The sequence below is a fragment of the Lissotriton helveticus genome, chromosome 3_1, assembly GCF_964261635.1.
Source record: "Lissotriton helveticus chromosome 3_1, aLisHel1.1, whole genome shotgun sequence".
NCBI classification, from domain to species: Eukaryota; Metazoa; Chordata; class Amphibia; order Caudata; family Salamandridae; genus Lissotriton; species Lissotriton helveticus.
In genome coordinates, this window is record NC_136061.1 from 329,990,067 (window position 1) to 330,008,460 (window position 18,394).

General features: G+C 45.5%; 1 protein-coding gene across 1 annotated transcript in view; it reads right to left on the reverse strand.

Moving 5' to 3' along the window:
- TRPV1 (transient receptor potential cation channel subfamily V member 1) overlaps positions 1 to 18,394 on the reverse strand; it is a 544,023-nt gene that overhangs the window by 306,430 nt on the left and 219,199 nt on the right. Inside the window, exons 8-9 of the mRNA XM_078679941.1 lie at positions 5,094 to 5,252; positions 4,069 to 4,164 (exon numbers count right to left, since the gene is read on the reverse strand). Of these exons, the coding sequence (XP_078536067.1) occupies positions 4,069 to 4,164; positions 5,094 to 5,252 (255 nt within the window). The remainder of the gene's footprint in view (positions 1 to 4,068; positions 4,165 to 5,093; positions 5,253 to 18,394) is intronic.

An 18,394-nucleotide genomic window follows, 5' to 3' on the forward strand; every position in this document is an offset into this window, starting at 1 on the left:
CCTTTTCTCTTGCGAGAGAGGGGCTGACTTTGACGGGGAGAGTATCCGGAATTGCCTTGGGGCGGTGTTCACATGGTTCCAACTGAACAGCCTCAAGTGCAATTCCGATAAATCGGAGGTACTCTTCTTCGGGTGCGATACAGAGCCCAGCTGGCAGGCATGGTGGCCCGTCAACATGTTCCCACCATCCGGCTCTTCCCCTATGGCTAAAAACTTGGGGGTCAAGATGGACAAGGGGTTGACGTTGAAAGCCCAGATCCTTTGGGTGACCGGCACCTGCTTCGGCCTATTAAAAATGCTGCGGAGGTTTCTGCCTCTTCTGTCAGAGGAGCATAGGAGGCTGACTGTCCAGGCTCTGATAGGCTCCAGGTTGGATTATGCCAACATTCTTTACCTGGGCCTACCAGAGTACCTGCTACAGCGGCTTCAAGTTGCGCAGAATGCGGCGGCCAGGGCCATTTTTGGTCTAAATAGACGTACCAGCGTCTCTGGGCTACTGCTGACGCTGCATTGGCTACCCATCCGCAAACGGATCGCCTTCAAGGCTATGACCCTGGCCTATAAGGCGCTCCACGCGGTGGGGGCGAAGTATCTCCAAAAGAGACTGGCCTTTTACCATCCGGCTCGTTCATTGAGGTCTGAATCTCTACTCTTGGCGGCGGTCCCTCGTGTTAAGAGGGCCCGCCTGGGTGGCCGTTCTTTTAGTCTATTGGCCCCACAGATGTGGAATTCGTTGCCGCTCCCACTTCGGGGGGCTACTACTCTTCTTGAGTTTAGGAAAGGGCTCAAAACCTGGTTGTTCTCCCAGTAGGCCTCTAGGTAGTTCTTCTTTTATGGTCTGTGTGTTGTTCATTTCTTTTAAACTGTGTTGTGTTATTCTGTATTACTTCCCCTTACCTAAAGCGCCGGGACACTCTTTTTGAGTAACCGTTGCGCTATACAAAACAATAAATAACATAACATAACATAACGTTGTCCAGAAGGGTGGTGGTGTTGCTGTCGTTTTTGTTATCCAGGTGGAAGTTTAGGTCTCCCAGTAGAATGTAGTCATCGGAGGGGAGGGCGTGTAGGCTGATGAAGTCAGTGATGTCTTCGCTGAATTGTGTGCGGGGTCCTGGTGGTCTGTAGATGAGGGTGCCTCTGAGTGTGGTCTTGGGGTCGGTGTGGATCTGGAAGTGAAGGTGTTCGGCGGTAGTGAGGTAATCGTCGGAACTGGTCGTAATGCGGATGGTGTTCTTATGGACGATGGCGATGCCTCCTCCTGTTTGGTTGGTGCGGTCCTTTCGGATGATCTTGTAGCCGTCCGGGATGGCTATGGCGATGTCGGGAGCTGATGAGGCGTTCATCCAGGTTTCTGTAAGGAAGGCGACGTCCGGCGATGTAGTGTCGAGTAGGTTCCAGAGTTCAATGGCGTGTCTGTGGACCGAGCGGGTGTTGAGCAGGATGCACTTTAGGTGGTTAGTGTCGGAGCTCTGTTTGGAGTTTGTGGATTTGGTGTGGGTCCTGATGCAGTCGAATTTGCAGGAGTGGCAGGTGAAGGGTCCATGGGTGTGTCCTGGGGCGGCTTGGTAGCAGTTTGTTAGGCGGGCGGGGTTCAGGGCTGAGAGGGTTGCGGCGTCGTATGTTATGCGGGCGGAGTGGATTTTGTGGGGGGCAGGGGGTCTGGTGCTGGGCGCGGTCCAGGCGCGGACGGGCGTAGACGGGCTTACCTTTGGCGCGCCTTCGGCGCGCATGGGGCGCGTCCGCTGCGCGTGAACGCTGCACGCAAAAGCATCTATCATAAGTGGATAGTAGAGGGGGGTGGGGCGAGGGAGGAGCAGCTGGGAGGCGGGAGCGGGGTGGAGAGCCGAGCTGGGAAGGCACAACAACAAACAACAAAATGGCAGCAGGCCAAAAGCCACACAGGACAATCGGTATTAACAGGGAAGCGTCACCGGCACAATCAGGCACAAATAAATCAAAGGCAGCAATGCACAATCGATTATTAATCAAAGCGCAGCTCAGCAGGCAGTATAGCGCTACGATACAAATACACCCAGGCACTAATAAAGCATAAATAGTTCCAGAGGCAGTGCGAACAATGGGCAGCTGATTCAAAAGGCAAAGAGCACTCAGGCAGTATAGCGCTACGATACCAGAATGGGCGCAGGGAGCAGCGTGAGGAGCGACCGCTTCTGAGGATCTCAGGACGGTCACAGCGCTGGGTCGAGAGGGGAGAGCCTAATCTTTCTGTGGGAGGGAGGAGCAGCTGGGAGGCGGGAGCGGGGTGGAGAGCCGGGCTGGGAAGGCACAACAACAAACAACAAAATGGCAGCAGGCCAAAAGCCACACAGGACAATCGGTATTAACAGGGAAGCGTCACCGGCACAATCAGGCACAAATAAATCAAAGGCAGCAATGCACAATCGATTATTAATCAAAGCGCAGCTCAGCAGGCAGTATAGCGCTATAATACAAATACACCCAGGCACTAATAAAGCATAAATAGTTCCAGAGGCAGTGCGAACAATGGGCAGCTGATTCAAAAGGCAAAGAGCACTCAGGCAGTATAGCGCTACGATACCAGAATGGGCGCAGGGAGCAGCGTGAGGAGCGACCGCTTTTGAGGATCTCAGAGGAGCCCTCAGATGTCATGGAGCCCTTCTCAGATACAGCCTGCTGCATTGCCCTGCTGAAGAAATGTGACTCCTATTTTCAAAACTAAGCCCTGAAAGTAAAATTTCCCATTGTGTCGAACTTGTTTGGTGTATTCCACCCACACTCGCGATTGGCCTCAAATCAGGCCTACATCTCAGGCTTCAGTGATTGGTTGACTCACATTGGCGCTTAATGCTTTTTACTGCTATTTATATCTAAGAATTTAAAAATGACTATCTCCATATTGGATTTTTGTGATTTTGGTGTAATCTCATTCATTAAATTATTCTCTTCTATTATAAAATGGAGTGGGATTTTAACTGTGTTGTGCTTCAACTATTTAACTCTTTTGGTACTTCTAGATGCTTTACATTTTTTTTAAGGTAAGGCTGCCTACTCTGTGCCATAGATAGCAGGAGTTGAGCTCAGGTTTAAATTACTGAAAACTTTACAATACCCATCCACCCAACTAATAATCCATTTTCTCACAGAACATGTTTTTATTTATATATTTAAGGTATTCACATATATAAAATATAAAATATACAATATATTGTTCTAATTGGTACTATATTCATAATACAATCATAAATCTAAATAGTAAGAAATATTAAATCAAGTAATTTTAAGGAAATAATTTTAATACAAATGTGTGACTGCACTGCACAGAGGAACTGAATTTCTATGCTTATGTAGTGAAGTCAAGGAATTAATAATATTTAAATTAAATGAACAATTTATGAAGTTGTAACACACGTGTTGGCAAACTAGCGAAGTGGTGTCTCGTAAAAACAAGTGTAACCGTTAATGGGCTTTGACTACTAATTTAAAATTAGGATAACTAATTTTAAATGTCTGAAAACTTATATTTAAATTCAAACATCTGAATTAAATGATTTAAAAATTCGGAGTTGCCGCTTCTTGTACACTAATCAAGACAATATAGATAATATATAAATGTATATTGAATGGCATTGATATAATTAGACATGTAGGAATATGTTGCAATTTAACTAAAGAAAAGAATGTAAAAAATTGCAAGATCTAAAAACAATAAGTCCATCTTTATGTGAAAAGAGATTGAAAGTAATAATATGATGGCTTTAACTTTCTCCTAGTTTGACAAAGAAGCACTTTATCAGTCAGCTGATCAGAATTGCTACAAGAAGGCACCAGAAGTCGAACTGAAGGTGGCAAAATCATAGTTGTTTTCAATGAGAAAAGATGTATTGACAAGGGCTATTAAGTGATGATGAATTATGCAAATAATTGGTTATCGAACTCTGTTAGACACCTGGCTGCTCCCAGCTATACTTTCTCTAATTGGTATCAAGGGATCATAAGTACATAAAGGAACAACAGTAATACGCATTGTAGTCACTTTCGTTATTTACGTTGCGAGTAGTACTAAGGTGGGGATTCTACACTTACCCCTCGGATGAAGAAATAGATTCCTCCAATCACGGTTATGATCTCTCCAGCGATGCGCAGGTAAGCACCCTTTGAGTGCTCAATTGGAAAGGGAGGCTGTTTGGGAGAGACATGGGCACTTTATGATCCATTCATGGAGAATCTAGCAACAATATCATCACTAGTACAAGAGGCAGAGAGACAGGAGACTTGGGGTTAAGGGGAAGGGATGACAAACGAAAACTTCTAGATGACATTTCTGGCCATTGTGCGTTTCATAAGGAACTTTAAGGAGTCTTGGTGCCAGAATTGGCGGATGGAGGTATGCCTTTCAAATGCACTTTCATTGTTGCAGGATACCTCATAACATCAGTTGTTTTCCTTCCTTACTTGTGTAGTACTCACAAGTACAAAATCAACATTATTCAATGTTATTCTCAGCTTTTATCTACACTTCAACCATGATAGATTATGTCCCCTACTCCAGGTTATGAAAAATAATGTATTCTTTGATGGGTTTGGTTTTCTGCTTTCATTTCTTACATAAACACCTCCAAGGCCCATAAACACTTGGCGCTTTTGAAAGGAACACACTTTTACAGTGAACTCTTCAGTGCTTTATTTTCACTATTGTATTCCTCAAAGTGAAGACATAGGAAGACCAACTGAACCTGCAGGCTATAAAACTCGACCAGGGAGGGGGCACATAACAAATTACCAACAATGCACCAAAAAGTTGCGCAAGTCGGTACAGCACAAAGACACCTCCTATTTTCTGTTTTCAAGAATCCTTAAGGTGACGAAAAAGTAGTTACAGTAAATATACAATTTTGAGATAAAGATGACTTTTTAGATTTATAAAACAGCGATACATTAAGTTGTACTTATGGCAGTCCTTGTTCCCATCTGTAAAGAGATATTTCGCTCAAATTTGTATTTGGTATGGGTGTCAATAAGCATAAAAAGACTATAACATATCAACAATAAAGCGGGCTTTTAAACTCAAGTTTGAAATAAATACAGTGTGCTAGAAAGAGCAGACATACGTTTCCTTTCACAGGCCTGTAGTATGCGGCAATGGTAAATACAATCAAGTAGGCGGTGTACATCAGAAAGTTGAAGTAAAAGATGCGCTTGACAAATCGATCCCACTTGTCCTGCAGCAGCCGGTTGAGGGGCTCCACCAGCAGCATGTCATGGCGATTCTGAGACAGACAGGAAAATAGTAATCACAACATGGAGGCTGGCTCAGAGGAGGGGGAGCAGGATTGGGTAATGGTGATCACGTGGTAGAGGAATGCGCACTGCATGCAGGTATCTTTGTAGATTAAACTGCTTCACAAAATTACTATTATTTTTGTTCATTTTCTATCACAAGTATTGCGTACAGAATAGACTCTATAATCAAACCCAGAGTACCCTCAACTACATACTGTGAGTATTGGGAAAGGGGAACAACAACAATAAAAAAAAACACTTCCCACTTAAACTATCTACATTTGTCAGTGAAATTATTCCAATATGGAATGACTCGAAAAATGTCCTGTACTTTTTTATGTCATTTTCCATACTTTATTTTCTAACAATTTTTCTTACATTCTTCTATGTCACTTTTACATAAACTTTCTTTATATAAATACAGTGCTTAAAAACACGTGCATATATTTTAAAATCAATACTACAGTGAATACAATATCAAAACAACGCAATATATGACAGTACAATGTTTAAATCTCCTACTCACTAATCACTATCTCTTCAATCATACATCACTCCCATACACTCCATATATACAAGATCATATATATATTTTCACGTAATTATGTATCATTTCACATTATTTTCCCGAAATTTTGCATAATAACACCCAAGAAAATTACACACTTTTCGAAAATTCCTCATCTCATCTGTTCTCACCCCATATTTGAGTAGCACCAATAAGCCTTTTTGAGGTCTTGCGTTATAGACAGCTTTTGGTTTGCATTTTATCAATGCTTTAAAAAATATGCATGTAAAGAAGTAATTGGGTCCGCCCACTTCATCCATTGGCTTTCATGGGTTTCTCTTGGCTTCCTACTGCTTGGAGTGACTGTCCATCTTGGCCATCGCATTTCATGGACAGTTACATTGTCCCATTTGTGTTCTATTGGGTTTTGTTGATAGTGCACAAGTACTCCTTTTCTTAAACTGCAGAATCAGCATAACATGTTGCTTTTATTTCAGACTCAGCGTGTGTTCGTTAATGTATTTACTTTACTGAACATGGTAATATTTTAACTGCTAGGTTATACGTTTTCTGTAGTGAGTGTATCCTGTTTGACATGCTACGACTATGCCAATCACCTTACACATTTGTTTTGGTTTACTGTAACTGTAACATATTGCTCTAACATATTGCTGTAACATATTGCTGGATTTATAGCTCTCTTGTTCACAAAGGTATGTACAAACACATAGGGGCTCATTAGGATGGCGGACGGACTTGCGTCCGTCCGCCACCCTAGAGTAGGAGGGACCGTCCGCATGGGCTGCGGCGGTCCCTCCGTGCAAATTAGGATGTGACCGCCACCCTGGCGGTCACATCCTGGATATTTAACATTGCGGCGGGTGCAGCTTCAAGCTGCACCCGCCGTAATGTTAAAAAAGCATACATTGCATATGTATGCAGGGGGGTACCATAGGTACCCCCCATGTGCACCCCCCACCCCCCCTTCACCCAGGGGGCCTGCAGCGGGCCCCCGCAGTGAAGCACCGTATGCTTTTACACGGGGAATATCCGCCGTGTAAAAGCATTTCTTTCTGTGCATCCTAATATGGTGGACGGTGTCTGAGAGACACCGTCACCATATTTACAGCTTTTCCGCCGCGGTTGTAAGCCAACCGCGGCGGAAAAGCTGCGGACGGAAACCAGGACCCACCAGCCATCCTAATGTGGCGGTGGGTCTTTGGTCAAACTGCAATTTAATCCTTGCCACTGAAACATTTGGAAATCCACACGGTGGGAGTTCTGATCAAGCTTCTTCTGCTACTCCACATGAAGTATTCAAATGTTCATTGCTGAATGCAAGGTTTTTAATCAAACATAAACTAGAGTTTGCAGAATTTGTGAACACAAACAATGTAGACATCATTTTTATAGCAGAAACTTGGGCAGATAATACTTCCAGTCCTGACCTGGTCCAGGCAATACTGGCTGGCAACACGATTGCTAAAGCTGATAGTCCAAGTAAGAGGGGAGGGCTGGCTATTGTCATTCGTGACTACCTTCCCATATGCTACTTCCTGGACACATGTAGTTCGACTTGTGAAATTTTTCATTCCAAATAGAACTTACAAAATGGTATGCCTTTAGGGGATTACTGCTTTACTGACCCCCTGGTCCCAGAGCACCTTTTTGAACCAAGACTAAGTTCCAGTGGCGGCTCCTCGAGGGAGAGCTGCGGGACAGTGGGCAGGGTGGGGGAGGGGCAGGGTGAGGGGTAGTAAACTCTAGAAAGCGATTGAACAGAGTTGTGTATATAAGTAAATAAATAAAACGAATTGCATTGCGCGCGCTGCAATGCCAAATCGGCGTTGCAGCGCGCAGTGTATTTAGTTTTATTTATTTCATTTATATACACAACTCTGTTTGGCCATTTTCCGGAGTTTAATACCCCTCCACCCTGCCCCTCCCCCACCCCGCTCCACCGCCCCGCAGCACTTCCTCGAGGAGCCGCCACTGCTTAGTTCATTGTCAGAAACTAGTGTTAAATTGGCAGATTTTTTTGTGTTGGGGTATTTTCATTTTCATCTCGAGAAATTTGAGGATAAAGATACTACCTATCTGATGGATACAATGACCAGCCTAGGGTTACATCATCTAGTAAAATGTTCTACACACTCGACCGGATGTACGCTGGATGCTGTCTGGCATTATTGCTCTATTTTGTGAGGAAGGGAAGTCTGTACTGTTGCTACCTGTATTTTATTCAACACAAATAAGGGGAGAGGGTCAAACGTATCTAAGGCTCTCACACCCCGAACCCCCTGAGTAATAATTGTACACACATTTTACCCATTCTGTGCATAAGATAGAACTGCGTGTCACTCCACTAGTTGCTGCTTCATTTCTTTGCATATTTATGACACTGAGGCACTATTCTTGTCCATGTGGGACATGTATTGTGTTTTAGTAAAGGTTGTATAAAATATTTTACTGCACAAAATCTCAAATGACTGACATTGTCAGTGCTTGGTTTAACACATTATATGAATGAAAAGAGTGAACCCACACAAAAAAGTGAGGCAAGCTTATTTTTGGCTTGGCATGTGAAATAAGCACAGCTTCTTTCAATGAACTAGACCGCTTTGTAATCATTTTTACAAAACAGCTCCTGAGTGACCCCAAGTCATGTTTAACTCTGTCAACTAATCTGTCTTTTTGCAATCCTTTTGCATGTTAGAGCCCATAGAGACCTAGGCCTGGAGTTACTGATCTATAGGTCACAGGTGGGATGGCACATACCTAGCAGATGACTGCACGTACAGGAAACCTTAGATCAATCCCATAGATAGGCGCAGTGACATTGTGATTGTCAAGGGAGAGTGGCCTCAATAAAGCACACATGGCCGGAAGGGGTGTGTGCACTCCTAAAACACCATATATTCAGATGCCACATGAGTTAGGAACACATTCCCAATCAGAACACAGCACACGCAGTTATCATGCGCTTCCCATGCCTCACATCTGGGCACATTACCCACTGGCCACATTGTGTCCAGGCAAAGTGGAGGCATCAGAAAATTTGGCACCATTGCCAGAGGGGCAAGCACAGAAAAATGTGCCTCCACTCTAAGGCGTTCTCGATGGTGAGAGATGGCGAAAAGTGCCTTTCTCGAGTGTCATATATGCTTGTGGTATCTTGGAGTTTCTGCCTGGGTGTGACTCCTCCCCCGTGTGCATTATCTGCTATGTCAACCTCTTTAGTTGAAACTACGGTAGGGCTTTCGCCTTCAACAACTTGAATGACGTGGAGTGAATCCCAGGGCATACCCAAGGACCAGATTTATGAAAAGAATTGGACTGATCTTTGCTGAAATTCTTTTTTGGGTTACAAAGACTTAAAAGATGAAAAGGCCTTTCATTGTGCTGACAAGAATTGGGATCACAAGGGAGGTCGCAATGGGTTAGGCAGTCACAGTTGCAACATTAGGCAGTGAAAAAGAGCACTTGCTGAACTGGTCACACTGGTCACACTGGCTAATAGGAAATCTTTTTTTTAGATTTTAGAACTGCACTTTGTGCTCGACTCTGACCTAGAAAAGTAATGCTTTGTTTGTTATACAAAACGCATTTTCAGATGCTAAATCCTCTGCATTCATGTAGGAATGATCCTTTTAAGCTAATTGCTCCGGGGATTAAGTTGTTTTGTAGAAATAATAATTTTTGTATCCACTATACAGAACAGTAACTAGGGTGAATTAGGCTCTCAAAATCTGGTTACATGATCCATCTCCTGATTTAATTATGGGGCTAATGACGCTCAAAGAGTGTAGTCCCAATAATTCTGGATATTTTAAGCATGCAGTAGTAGATCACATGTCAAGAAGCAGATATCCTGTATGAAATAAAATAAACAGTATGCTCTTTTTATCCACAACACATGCTGGTAGCCACAAATCGACTCTCTGTTACCACCCGCTCCTCGAGGGGACAAAGGTATCCCTTTCTGCATGAAAATAATCCTGCCTGTAACGCAGACATCCTTGCAAGGGTGCTTGTGTTGGTACCAGGCAGCACACAATGCACCATTGCTAGGAGACAGCAGAGATGTACCGTATTGTAATAGATATGGTGCATTTCTACTGACTTCCTTTTATTCCATACAGTGAAGCAAATTTGTGTTTGCTGCCCTTTTATTCCGTGCAATGTAGGTAAATATTCCCGCAAGGATCTTCACTGCTCTTACAATTCATCAATGGCCCACCACATTCAAAGCAATGTGAGGACTAGGAGAATGGCCTCTGCCTACCAGCGAATAGGTAATACCCAAAAAAACCTAATTCAAATCATTACCGCTCCTGACCTCTCTAAACCTCCCGCAACACTTTTTAGATGCATATTGAACAACTGCAAAAAAACATGCTGAAATCGTAGCCTTGATTATCTCCCATAATCTAGACCTGTAACAGGCACCTGGCAGAATGAGACATCTCACATAGTTATAGATCAAAAGATCCCCCCAATTTACTCCTCACTAGGTTGGACTGGCCAGCAAAAGAAGTGGAAGAGTCAGACTGATTCCCAGTAAAACAAATCTCTTGCAAAAATCTGAGAAGTAGTCCATTTTCCTCTTCACATTGCCTATCAAAGAAATTAAATTGGACAAGTCAAATGTCTGGCTAATTTACATTATTTCCCACCCTCCTAGAGAAAACAATACCTTAGTAGATCAGCTTATAGACTTCATTGCCAACAAAGTGAAGAATTTTCCAACTTATTCAAGGAGAAGTTGAAAAAGACTGAACTCCCTCAATACCCATCCTTCTGTAGGAAAGGACAATCCGATGCCTACATTGAATATCTGAACAATTTTCAACCAGTGCCTTCTGGCACAAAATTCTGGGAAACTGGCTAGAGACACAGCTCAAACAGTTCATCTATAACAACAGCCTGCTGAATAATCGCCCATTTGGCTTTGAAGAAGGTCACAGCACGGAACCGGACACAGTACAAATAACTGATGATACTTTAAGGCTTATGGACTCTGGAGACACATGCATCTTTATCATATTTGAACTCTGACACATTTGACACATTTACCCATCCCTTACTTCTCAGGACACAAAAAGATAAAAAGGCCATGGAAGGTTATGTGCTCATGTGGATGACCTATCTACAAAACATAGTTCAAAGAATACAAATTTACACCGCTTTCACCAATTCCTGAAAACAAAACCAAGAGATTCCACATTATCATCAAGACTCTTCAACTTGTACCCCTGGCCACACTACAGGATGACACATAGAAGTCATGTCATTTCTATGGGGATTATTCTCAAATCTGCATGAAGATATTCACACCAAATAATATTTCAACAGTAGTTTCCACACGCAAAGATGTTCATGTGTGAATGACTCTCCACCTCTAACAACTGAATTCTCTTGAAACTGAGTGTCTCGCCTTTCGAAAACCTAATTTGCCAGGCTTAACATGTCTATTCTAGATCTCAAGCCGGTGATTATTCAAAATCAAATTGAAATCCCTTGCCTTTATTCTAAATACATTTCTCAACCTAAAGGCACAAATGAACACCATAGCAAAAGGAGCACGATTCCATCTGAAATGAATATGAATTAAATGCCTCATCCCTAACAAATTCTTCACACTAGTCGCTAGCACCATCTAGATTTTACTATGCCAATTCCCTTCTGATGATGCAGCAGCACTCATTTTTGCATTTGTATTTTTCCATTACAATAAAAAAACACCCCTCCCAAGAAGAAGAAGGAGAAGCGAGCGAGAGAAGAGTGGAGTGGTGTGGTGACCAGCGTTCACCGGGCGGCGTTTGGAGCGTCTCCGAGCCTGTGAGCCTGCAAGCATAGCCCAAAGCCCAAAGCCCCAAAGCCTGAAGCATGGAAACTTGGTGCCTAGAGTCCGAAATTGGGTGCGGCACCGAGGTCTGGTGAGAGGTGCAGTGCAGTGCGGTGCGGTGAAAAAAGCTCCGGGTGGCGAGGAGCCGGCTCAGGGCGTGACGGCTTGACGGCGTGGGCTCGGCGGCTTCTGCCCGGCGGCTGGGAGCAGGGGACGGCGCGACCAGCAGAGGCTGCAGAGGCAGCAGCCCCGGTTGTAGAGCGGGGGCAGGACGGGATTGGAGCGGTGATCAGGAGGGTTGCCCGTTCACCCGTTCACCCATTCTCCCGTGATCCGTGATCCGGTCTACCTGTTGAAGACTGACAGTTTCCCTGAGCGGCCGCCAGAGAGCACCAGAGAACGCCGGAGAACACCGGAGAGCCTGAGAGCCGAGAGCCGAGATCCCTGCTGGATCCACAACCACCACAGCAACGGTCACCGCCGCCACCCGCCGCCACCCGCCACCTGCTACCCGCTACCCGCCTAACTGCGGTTAACCCCCGGTAGGGAAGGGGCCTATCAGAAGGGGTGTGGTGTGGCAGCCAGAGTGCTGGTCTGCTGGACGGGCGGTGAAGAGGTGGAGGAGCGGCAGGAGCGGCTGGTGTATACCGGCACTACAGCTCCGGCCACAGAGAGGCGGTTCAGGCAGGGAGCGGCCGGTGCACTGGTGCTCTGGGCTCAGTTTGTGAGCCACGCAGCCTGCAGCCTGCAAGCCTGCAGCACGGGATAGCACGGGATAGCAGCACAGGATAGCAGATGAAAGAGGAGCGGCCAGTGCTTACCAGCTACCCCAGCTACATCAGCTGGCCGCAGTAATGTGATGGGGGAGCAGCAATAGCAGTAAGAGAACGCCATCCCCACCATCCCCACCAGCGGCAGCCGTGGCATCAGCCAGGTGAGAGGTGAGAGACCGTGAGAGATCGCCCTGAAGTGCCCTGTTTACCCTGATATTTTGACGTGGGTCGGGCTGGGTTCCCGGCCAGCAATTTTGCTCCATTAGCTGTCTCCTAAAAGGCACCTAGAAGTCCACGGGGCAAGTTAGCCCACGGCAAGCACTCACCGAAGCACTGCCATTTAAGAGAGCTTTAAGAGATCGCCAAGCAACAAGTTTAACTTGCCAACCAGTGCTACTAGCAGAGGTGCCGGCACAAACTAGAGGAACCAGAGAAATCAGGGTCCGTACCCCCTCCAGATTCCACTCACCCTCAGCGCCATATTATTGTATTAGTGGTTACTGTAGCCAGGTGTAGTGTGGCGCTGGGCGCGGGGGCCTACGGACAATTTGCTCCCCCTTTCAGCATCCCTGTAAGGGTATAACAAAGGACAACTAAGGGACCACAAATAGGCAGAGCAATGAGATCAGGAACAGTCAGACTTGAACCAAAGCCTAAACCACCTGCTAAATCCAAAATGAGGAAAAGGAAACAGGGCAATCTAGAGCTGAGTGCCTCACCGAATCTAGGACACGTCCAGGCTATCCACCTCAAAGCGTGCAACAACACTGGAGAGGACCGTACGCTAGCAGTCGTGGACATACCATCATCCAATCAACCCCTAACCCCAATTGAATCACTGGACATGTTGTCACCCAACCAGCCTCTAACCCAAATTGACTTCAAAAAAAGAAACCACCAGGCACCCTTGGCCCCTTTGCCGCTTTGTTCAACTAATGTCCTCCACAACTCACAAAGGCCCGCACAAAAACCGTCACAAGTAGTGGTAACTATTGACGGAATGCCACCGGAGAAAAAGATATGCTCGTATCAGCCGAAGATCTACACAAGGTTTTCCTTCCTTAAAGACCCAGGGACAGCCATATTTTCAAAGACCGGGGACATCAGCGGCCTTCAAACTCCACTACTAAAAAGTGTAGCAGTCGATACCCATACAATACCGAGCCTAGTAGGCCCATCTAACTGCTCAAGTGACCTTTTTTCACCTAGCAGCGGGGTAGCTATACTCGCGTCAACACCACCACAATTAACACCAACGGACCCAGGGGACATGGCTATATCTAATTCTATAACTAGTCATGCTTACACTACCACCTCTAACTTTCCGGGAAATGGGTCAGTCAGGAAAAATCATATGGCTGTGCAGAGTACTGCAAACGAAGCGGAAATAATTGAGTCAATATGTGTGCAGACCTTATCCACCCCCAACTTGACTCAACCGAGTAAGTACGGTTTATCTTCCTTGAGGAATCAGGAGAGGTATCAGGAAACCAAGGATGTGGTTCATAGGGAAGTGGGAAGAGAAGTCTCGCCTGGTCCCCATCGAGTTAGTAGTTCCCCAACCCGTGCAACCACTGGCATGGATACTCGAGGCGCATGTACGGAGCCACCAATTAAGCCACCAATGGCTTTAATAAGAGAAGAAAGCGGGTATCCTTTGCCACAATCACTAGGACTTCCTTTGACCCCCGTAAAAAAATCCCAAGGCAACCTGAGCAGAATCATCGAACAACTAACTCCAACCATTGGACCAACGGTGTCAACAGCATGTGAATGGCGCACATTGATGCAGTTTAACGACTCTCAATCAACAAATAATTCCATAAACAATGATATGTCTTCTATTTCTGTACAAGAGTGGGAGGAACTAGTCGCGGCTTACAATGCCAAACCCCCCGAAGAGAAGCCAATGATCAATGCCTCCCCGAGACCGGTAGGGGATACTAACTTAGGCAACTTAGTCCTGGACACCCTATGGTCCACAATCTTAGGTACTTTGCAACAGTCGGCTACTGCCCTGGACTTTCAGTCACAAAAAATGGACTTACAGCTTACCTTCTTGCAGTCAATGGCCGAGTCAATTTCAGGGATTGACTGGAAAATCTCGGAATTAAATGGACTTATAAGGAGGGGCCAAGACGCAGTTCTCGCAGATCTCTCAGTTACCACCCGACCCCCCCCTTATGATCCTCTTTTAGATAAACTATCATCTTTACCATCTATGCTAGGGGACCTGATAAGCGACTTAAAAGCATCAGCCCTCCAACCATTAAAGCAACACACCGCCGACCCCCCTGCAGTTCCTTTGATATCTGTCTCAAGGCAAGAGATCAAGTTGCCAAGTGACCCGAGCCTAGTCACTACCTTGCCGCCCCAAGCTCCACCCACTAAATTATCGGAAATAGAGGAAGCTATCACTATCGCAAGTACAGCTGAACCTCCGACTCAAACCAACGCAAAGTCCCGCAGAAAGAACAAAAGGAAAGGTAGGAACCGCACCCTAAGAGGAGCAAGGCTTAATACAGACGAATTATCACCTTCCACCGCGGTTTCAGGCCCGTCACCTAGTGTCCATCGGCCTCCCTCGCCCAAAGCCCGAGACAGTGCGCCAACAGAGTCGCCATCACAGTGCTTAAAATTAACACATGATCTCGGAAAGAAGATGACCTCAAAAAAATGCACCAAGCAGAAACTTTTACAATTTAAAATAATTCAGCCAGGCCAGACTTCGGACAACAGCAAAATTAAATCGGGTGAAGAAGCCACAAAAAACAGGTGGAACACCACCCCTCCGGTCACGACCTCGGAGACATGTTCGGAGTCTAAGCCGGAAATGACCAGTACCACGTCCATGAGCTCGGAAATCTGTCCTGACCCCCAGCCGAAAACACACAGTGCCCTCTGGGCCATGAAGCTAGATAATGACCAAGGCGGAGGCTCACTCGGTGTATCATCCTCTAGCCACGCCCTTGAGCAACCTTCTCATGCCACCAAGAGCCCACCGATGGTTCCAACAAAATCGCTATGTCAGAGCATTCCAACCTCAATTCTGTTTATCCCAGAATATATATCCAGAGGGAAGGAAGACACATTGAATAGGGGGAACATCCTAAGACTCCTGCACTCTTCAACAAATCTAGCAAATATCAGCACGAAAGACCTTTTATTAGTAGGGTTCGAATCAAACACCTCGACCCATCAGCCTGATATCACCAAAACTACCTGGATTTCGCAGGAGATAGCTAACAAAATCTTGGAAGAGGAGCCAATGTTCCAGCAATGGGGAATCGCCTTGAAACTGGAAAGGCAACCCCGCTATCCAACTCCGCTTTTACCCTCCATTCAACCCCAACTTCAAAAAAACTCCACTTCAATATTAAAGGGAGCTAGGAGCTGTTCACCGGGGCAACGTGACCGGCACACTATAAGTCCCCAACGGGGTCAATATCGCAATCAAGATACGAACTTGTTGTTATCGACAGACCCCAATTGGAGATGTATTCAGCGTACTATCGCGACAACGACCGCTGACGTTTGACAGAATGGGCTAGCGCCCGCTAACTTCATGGTGGTACGGAGGGTCACAAGAATCTGCTCATGGAACATCAATGGCTTAGTTAATAAAAAGCACGACCCGGAGCTCATACAATACTTAACCTCATTCGATCTCCTGTTAATACAAGAAACTTGGGAATATAAAGTATTTGATCTACAGGGATTCACGTCACTCTGTACGCCAGCAACCAAAACTTCAACCTTCGACCGTAGTTCAGGAGGATTGATGGTATTCGCCTCTATAACGACAATAGGCGAAATTAGGGCTCTGGACTTCCATATAACCCCCCCAAGTGTCATACAGGTGGTAAAGCTTTCACTCCCCCTAACAAAGCAGCACCAGGAAGTTATTATTATAAACACATACATTCACCCCAAATGGAAACAAAAATCAGTGGAAGAGCTGGGGCACGTCCTACAAAAAATAAGGGACTCTGGGGAGTCAGACACCTTCATCTTGGCTGGTGACTTTAACATGCTTCTCATCAGCAATGAGCAAGGCACTGACCTCTCTTATGAGTTAGACACAGCATGGGGCGTACCGCCGCAAGGTCGAACAAAAAATAGCAACCTAACGAAACACTCAAAAAACCTTCTTCGGCAATTGAACACCCATAACTTAAGGGCCCTAAACGGACGCTATGCTGAAGACGATCCACCGGCAGTTACTTTCCTCTCTAGCACACAACCCTCGCATTTGGATTACATGTTCATGTCGTTGGACATGTTCAGCTGGATAACTTCATTTAAAATAGACGTGAGTGATTTCAGCGACCACCTGCCCTTAGTGGCTGAGATAAAATCCAATTCGGCAGAGAAAAAAGAACGCTACATTGGCCCAGAAACAGAAGTCAGCGTAAATTTAAAACGGATACGGTGTAGTCTTGATAACATCGACCTTATTGGTTCAAGTGCGAAAACCCTCTTCCACCAAATTCACTGCTCATCCAAGTTGGGGAATGTCTGGCAGGACTTCATCATCACCATCGGGGAACAACTGAGTAGTACCAGGCCCTCCAATTCTCGCTTTGTGAGGGGACCCTCAAACACGAGACAGATGTGGTTGGACATGAAAACACAAAAACGCCTGATCAATCAAACTCTCAGACAGATACGAAAGGATCAGGGAAACCCTAGTTTGCAAGTAGTGCTGAGGGAAGGGAAAAAGAAACTTAAACGGCTGAAATGGTTAAGTCAAAAACAAAGGAATGAAGAACTTTGGGGGAAACTTGTTCACGAAGGAAAGCAAAAAAACAGTTCCAGGTTCTGGCAAATGGTGAAAAGAATCCAGAACCCTGACCATCTGGGGCAAAATTCGCACATATCAGAAGAAGTATGGACTAAATACTTATTGTCACACTTTAATAATGACAACATAGGAGATATGACAACAAAGTCCCCCTGCATGGAAATCACAAAGCTTGGTCGTGATGTTAACTCCAGCAATCAAAGCGGGACAAGCATGTGTGGATTGGGGGAGTTTAAGGGTATGACCTTACCACAACTAGAACTTTTAGAAGGGGAAGGCAGACCTATAAGGATCATGGAAACAGGGCTCACGGAATATACCCCAGCAGACATCCGGCGGCGAATCACCAAGGGACGACCGAATGGGGCCCCGGGACCGAATGGAATCCCCCCCATGTTGTACAAATCTGACGTAGCCTTTTGGAGTGCATCCTTGGGTCAGGTCTTTAACGAGGTGAGACTTACTTTATCCCTTCCGGACTCTTGGCATGGGTCCATTATTAGTCCAATATACAAACATGGGAGTAAGAGTAACCCAAACAGCTACCATCTCATTGCTTTGCTTGATATAGAAGCAAAATATTTCAGTGGTCTCATTCTGGAAGAACTATCGGCGTGGGCGTCCGAAAAAGCCATTATCCCTCCCAATCAAACAGGTTTCCGTAAAGGCCAAGGGACAACAACCAACATCATGGCCCTGTCCTTACTGATGGGCGAAGCAAAAACCACCAAGCTACCGCTATTTCTCTCATTTATTGATTACATTGCGGCCTTCGACCATGTGGACCGGAATAAACTTTGGGAAAAACTATTTAATTGGGGCATTCTGAAACATCTCCTAGACGCCCTAATACTTCTCCACTCTAACACCTGGGTTAAAATTAAACTTGGAACTGGCCAGCACCTCTCGAAGCAGATAAGGACAACTAAAGGACTAAAGCAGGGGTGCTTATTAGCGCCAATTCTCTTCAATCTGTTTATTTCGGACTTACCGGAAGAACTTGACAAATGCCGAAATCATGCGCCCAAGCTAGGAAAAGTCACCCTCCCTAGCCTGCTATATGCGGATGATTTAGTGCTGATAAGCCGGTCGCCAATAGGCCTTCAGCATCTTTTGAATTGTACCCATGCTTTCTCGGTAAAGAATGCCCTAGAAATAAACCTCAACAAATCTAAGGTCATGACAGTTAACTACAG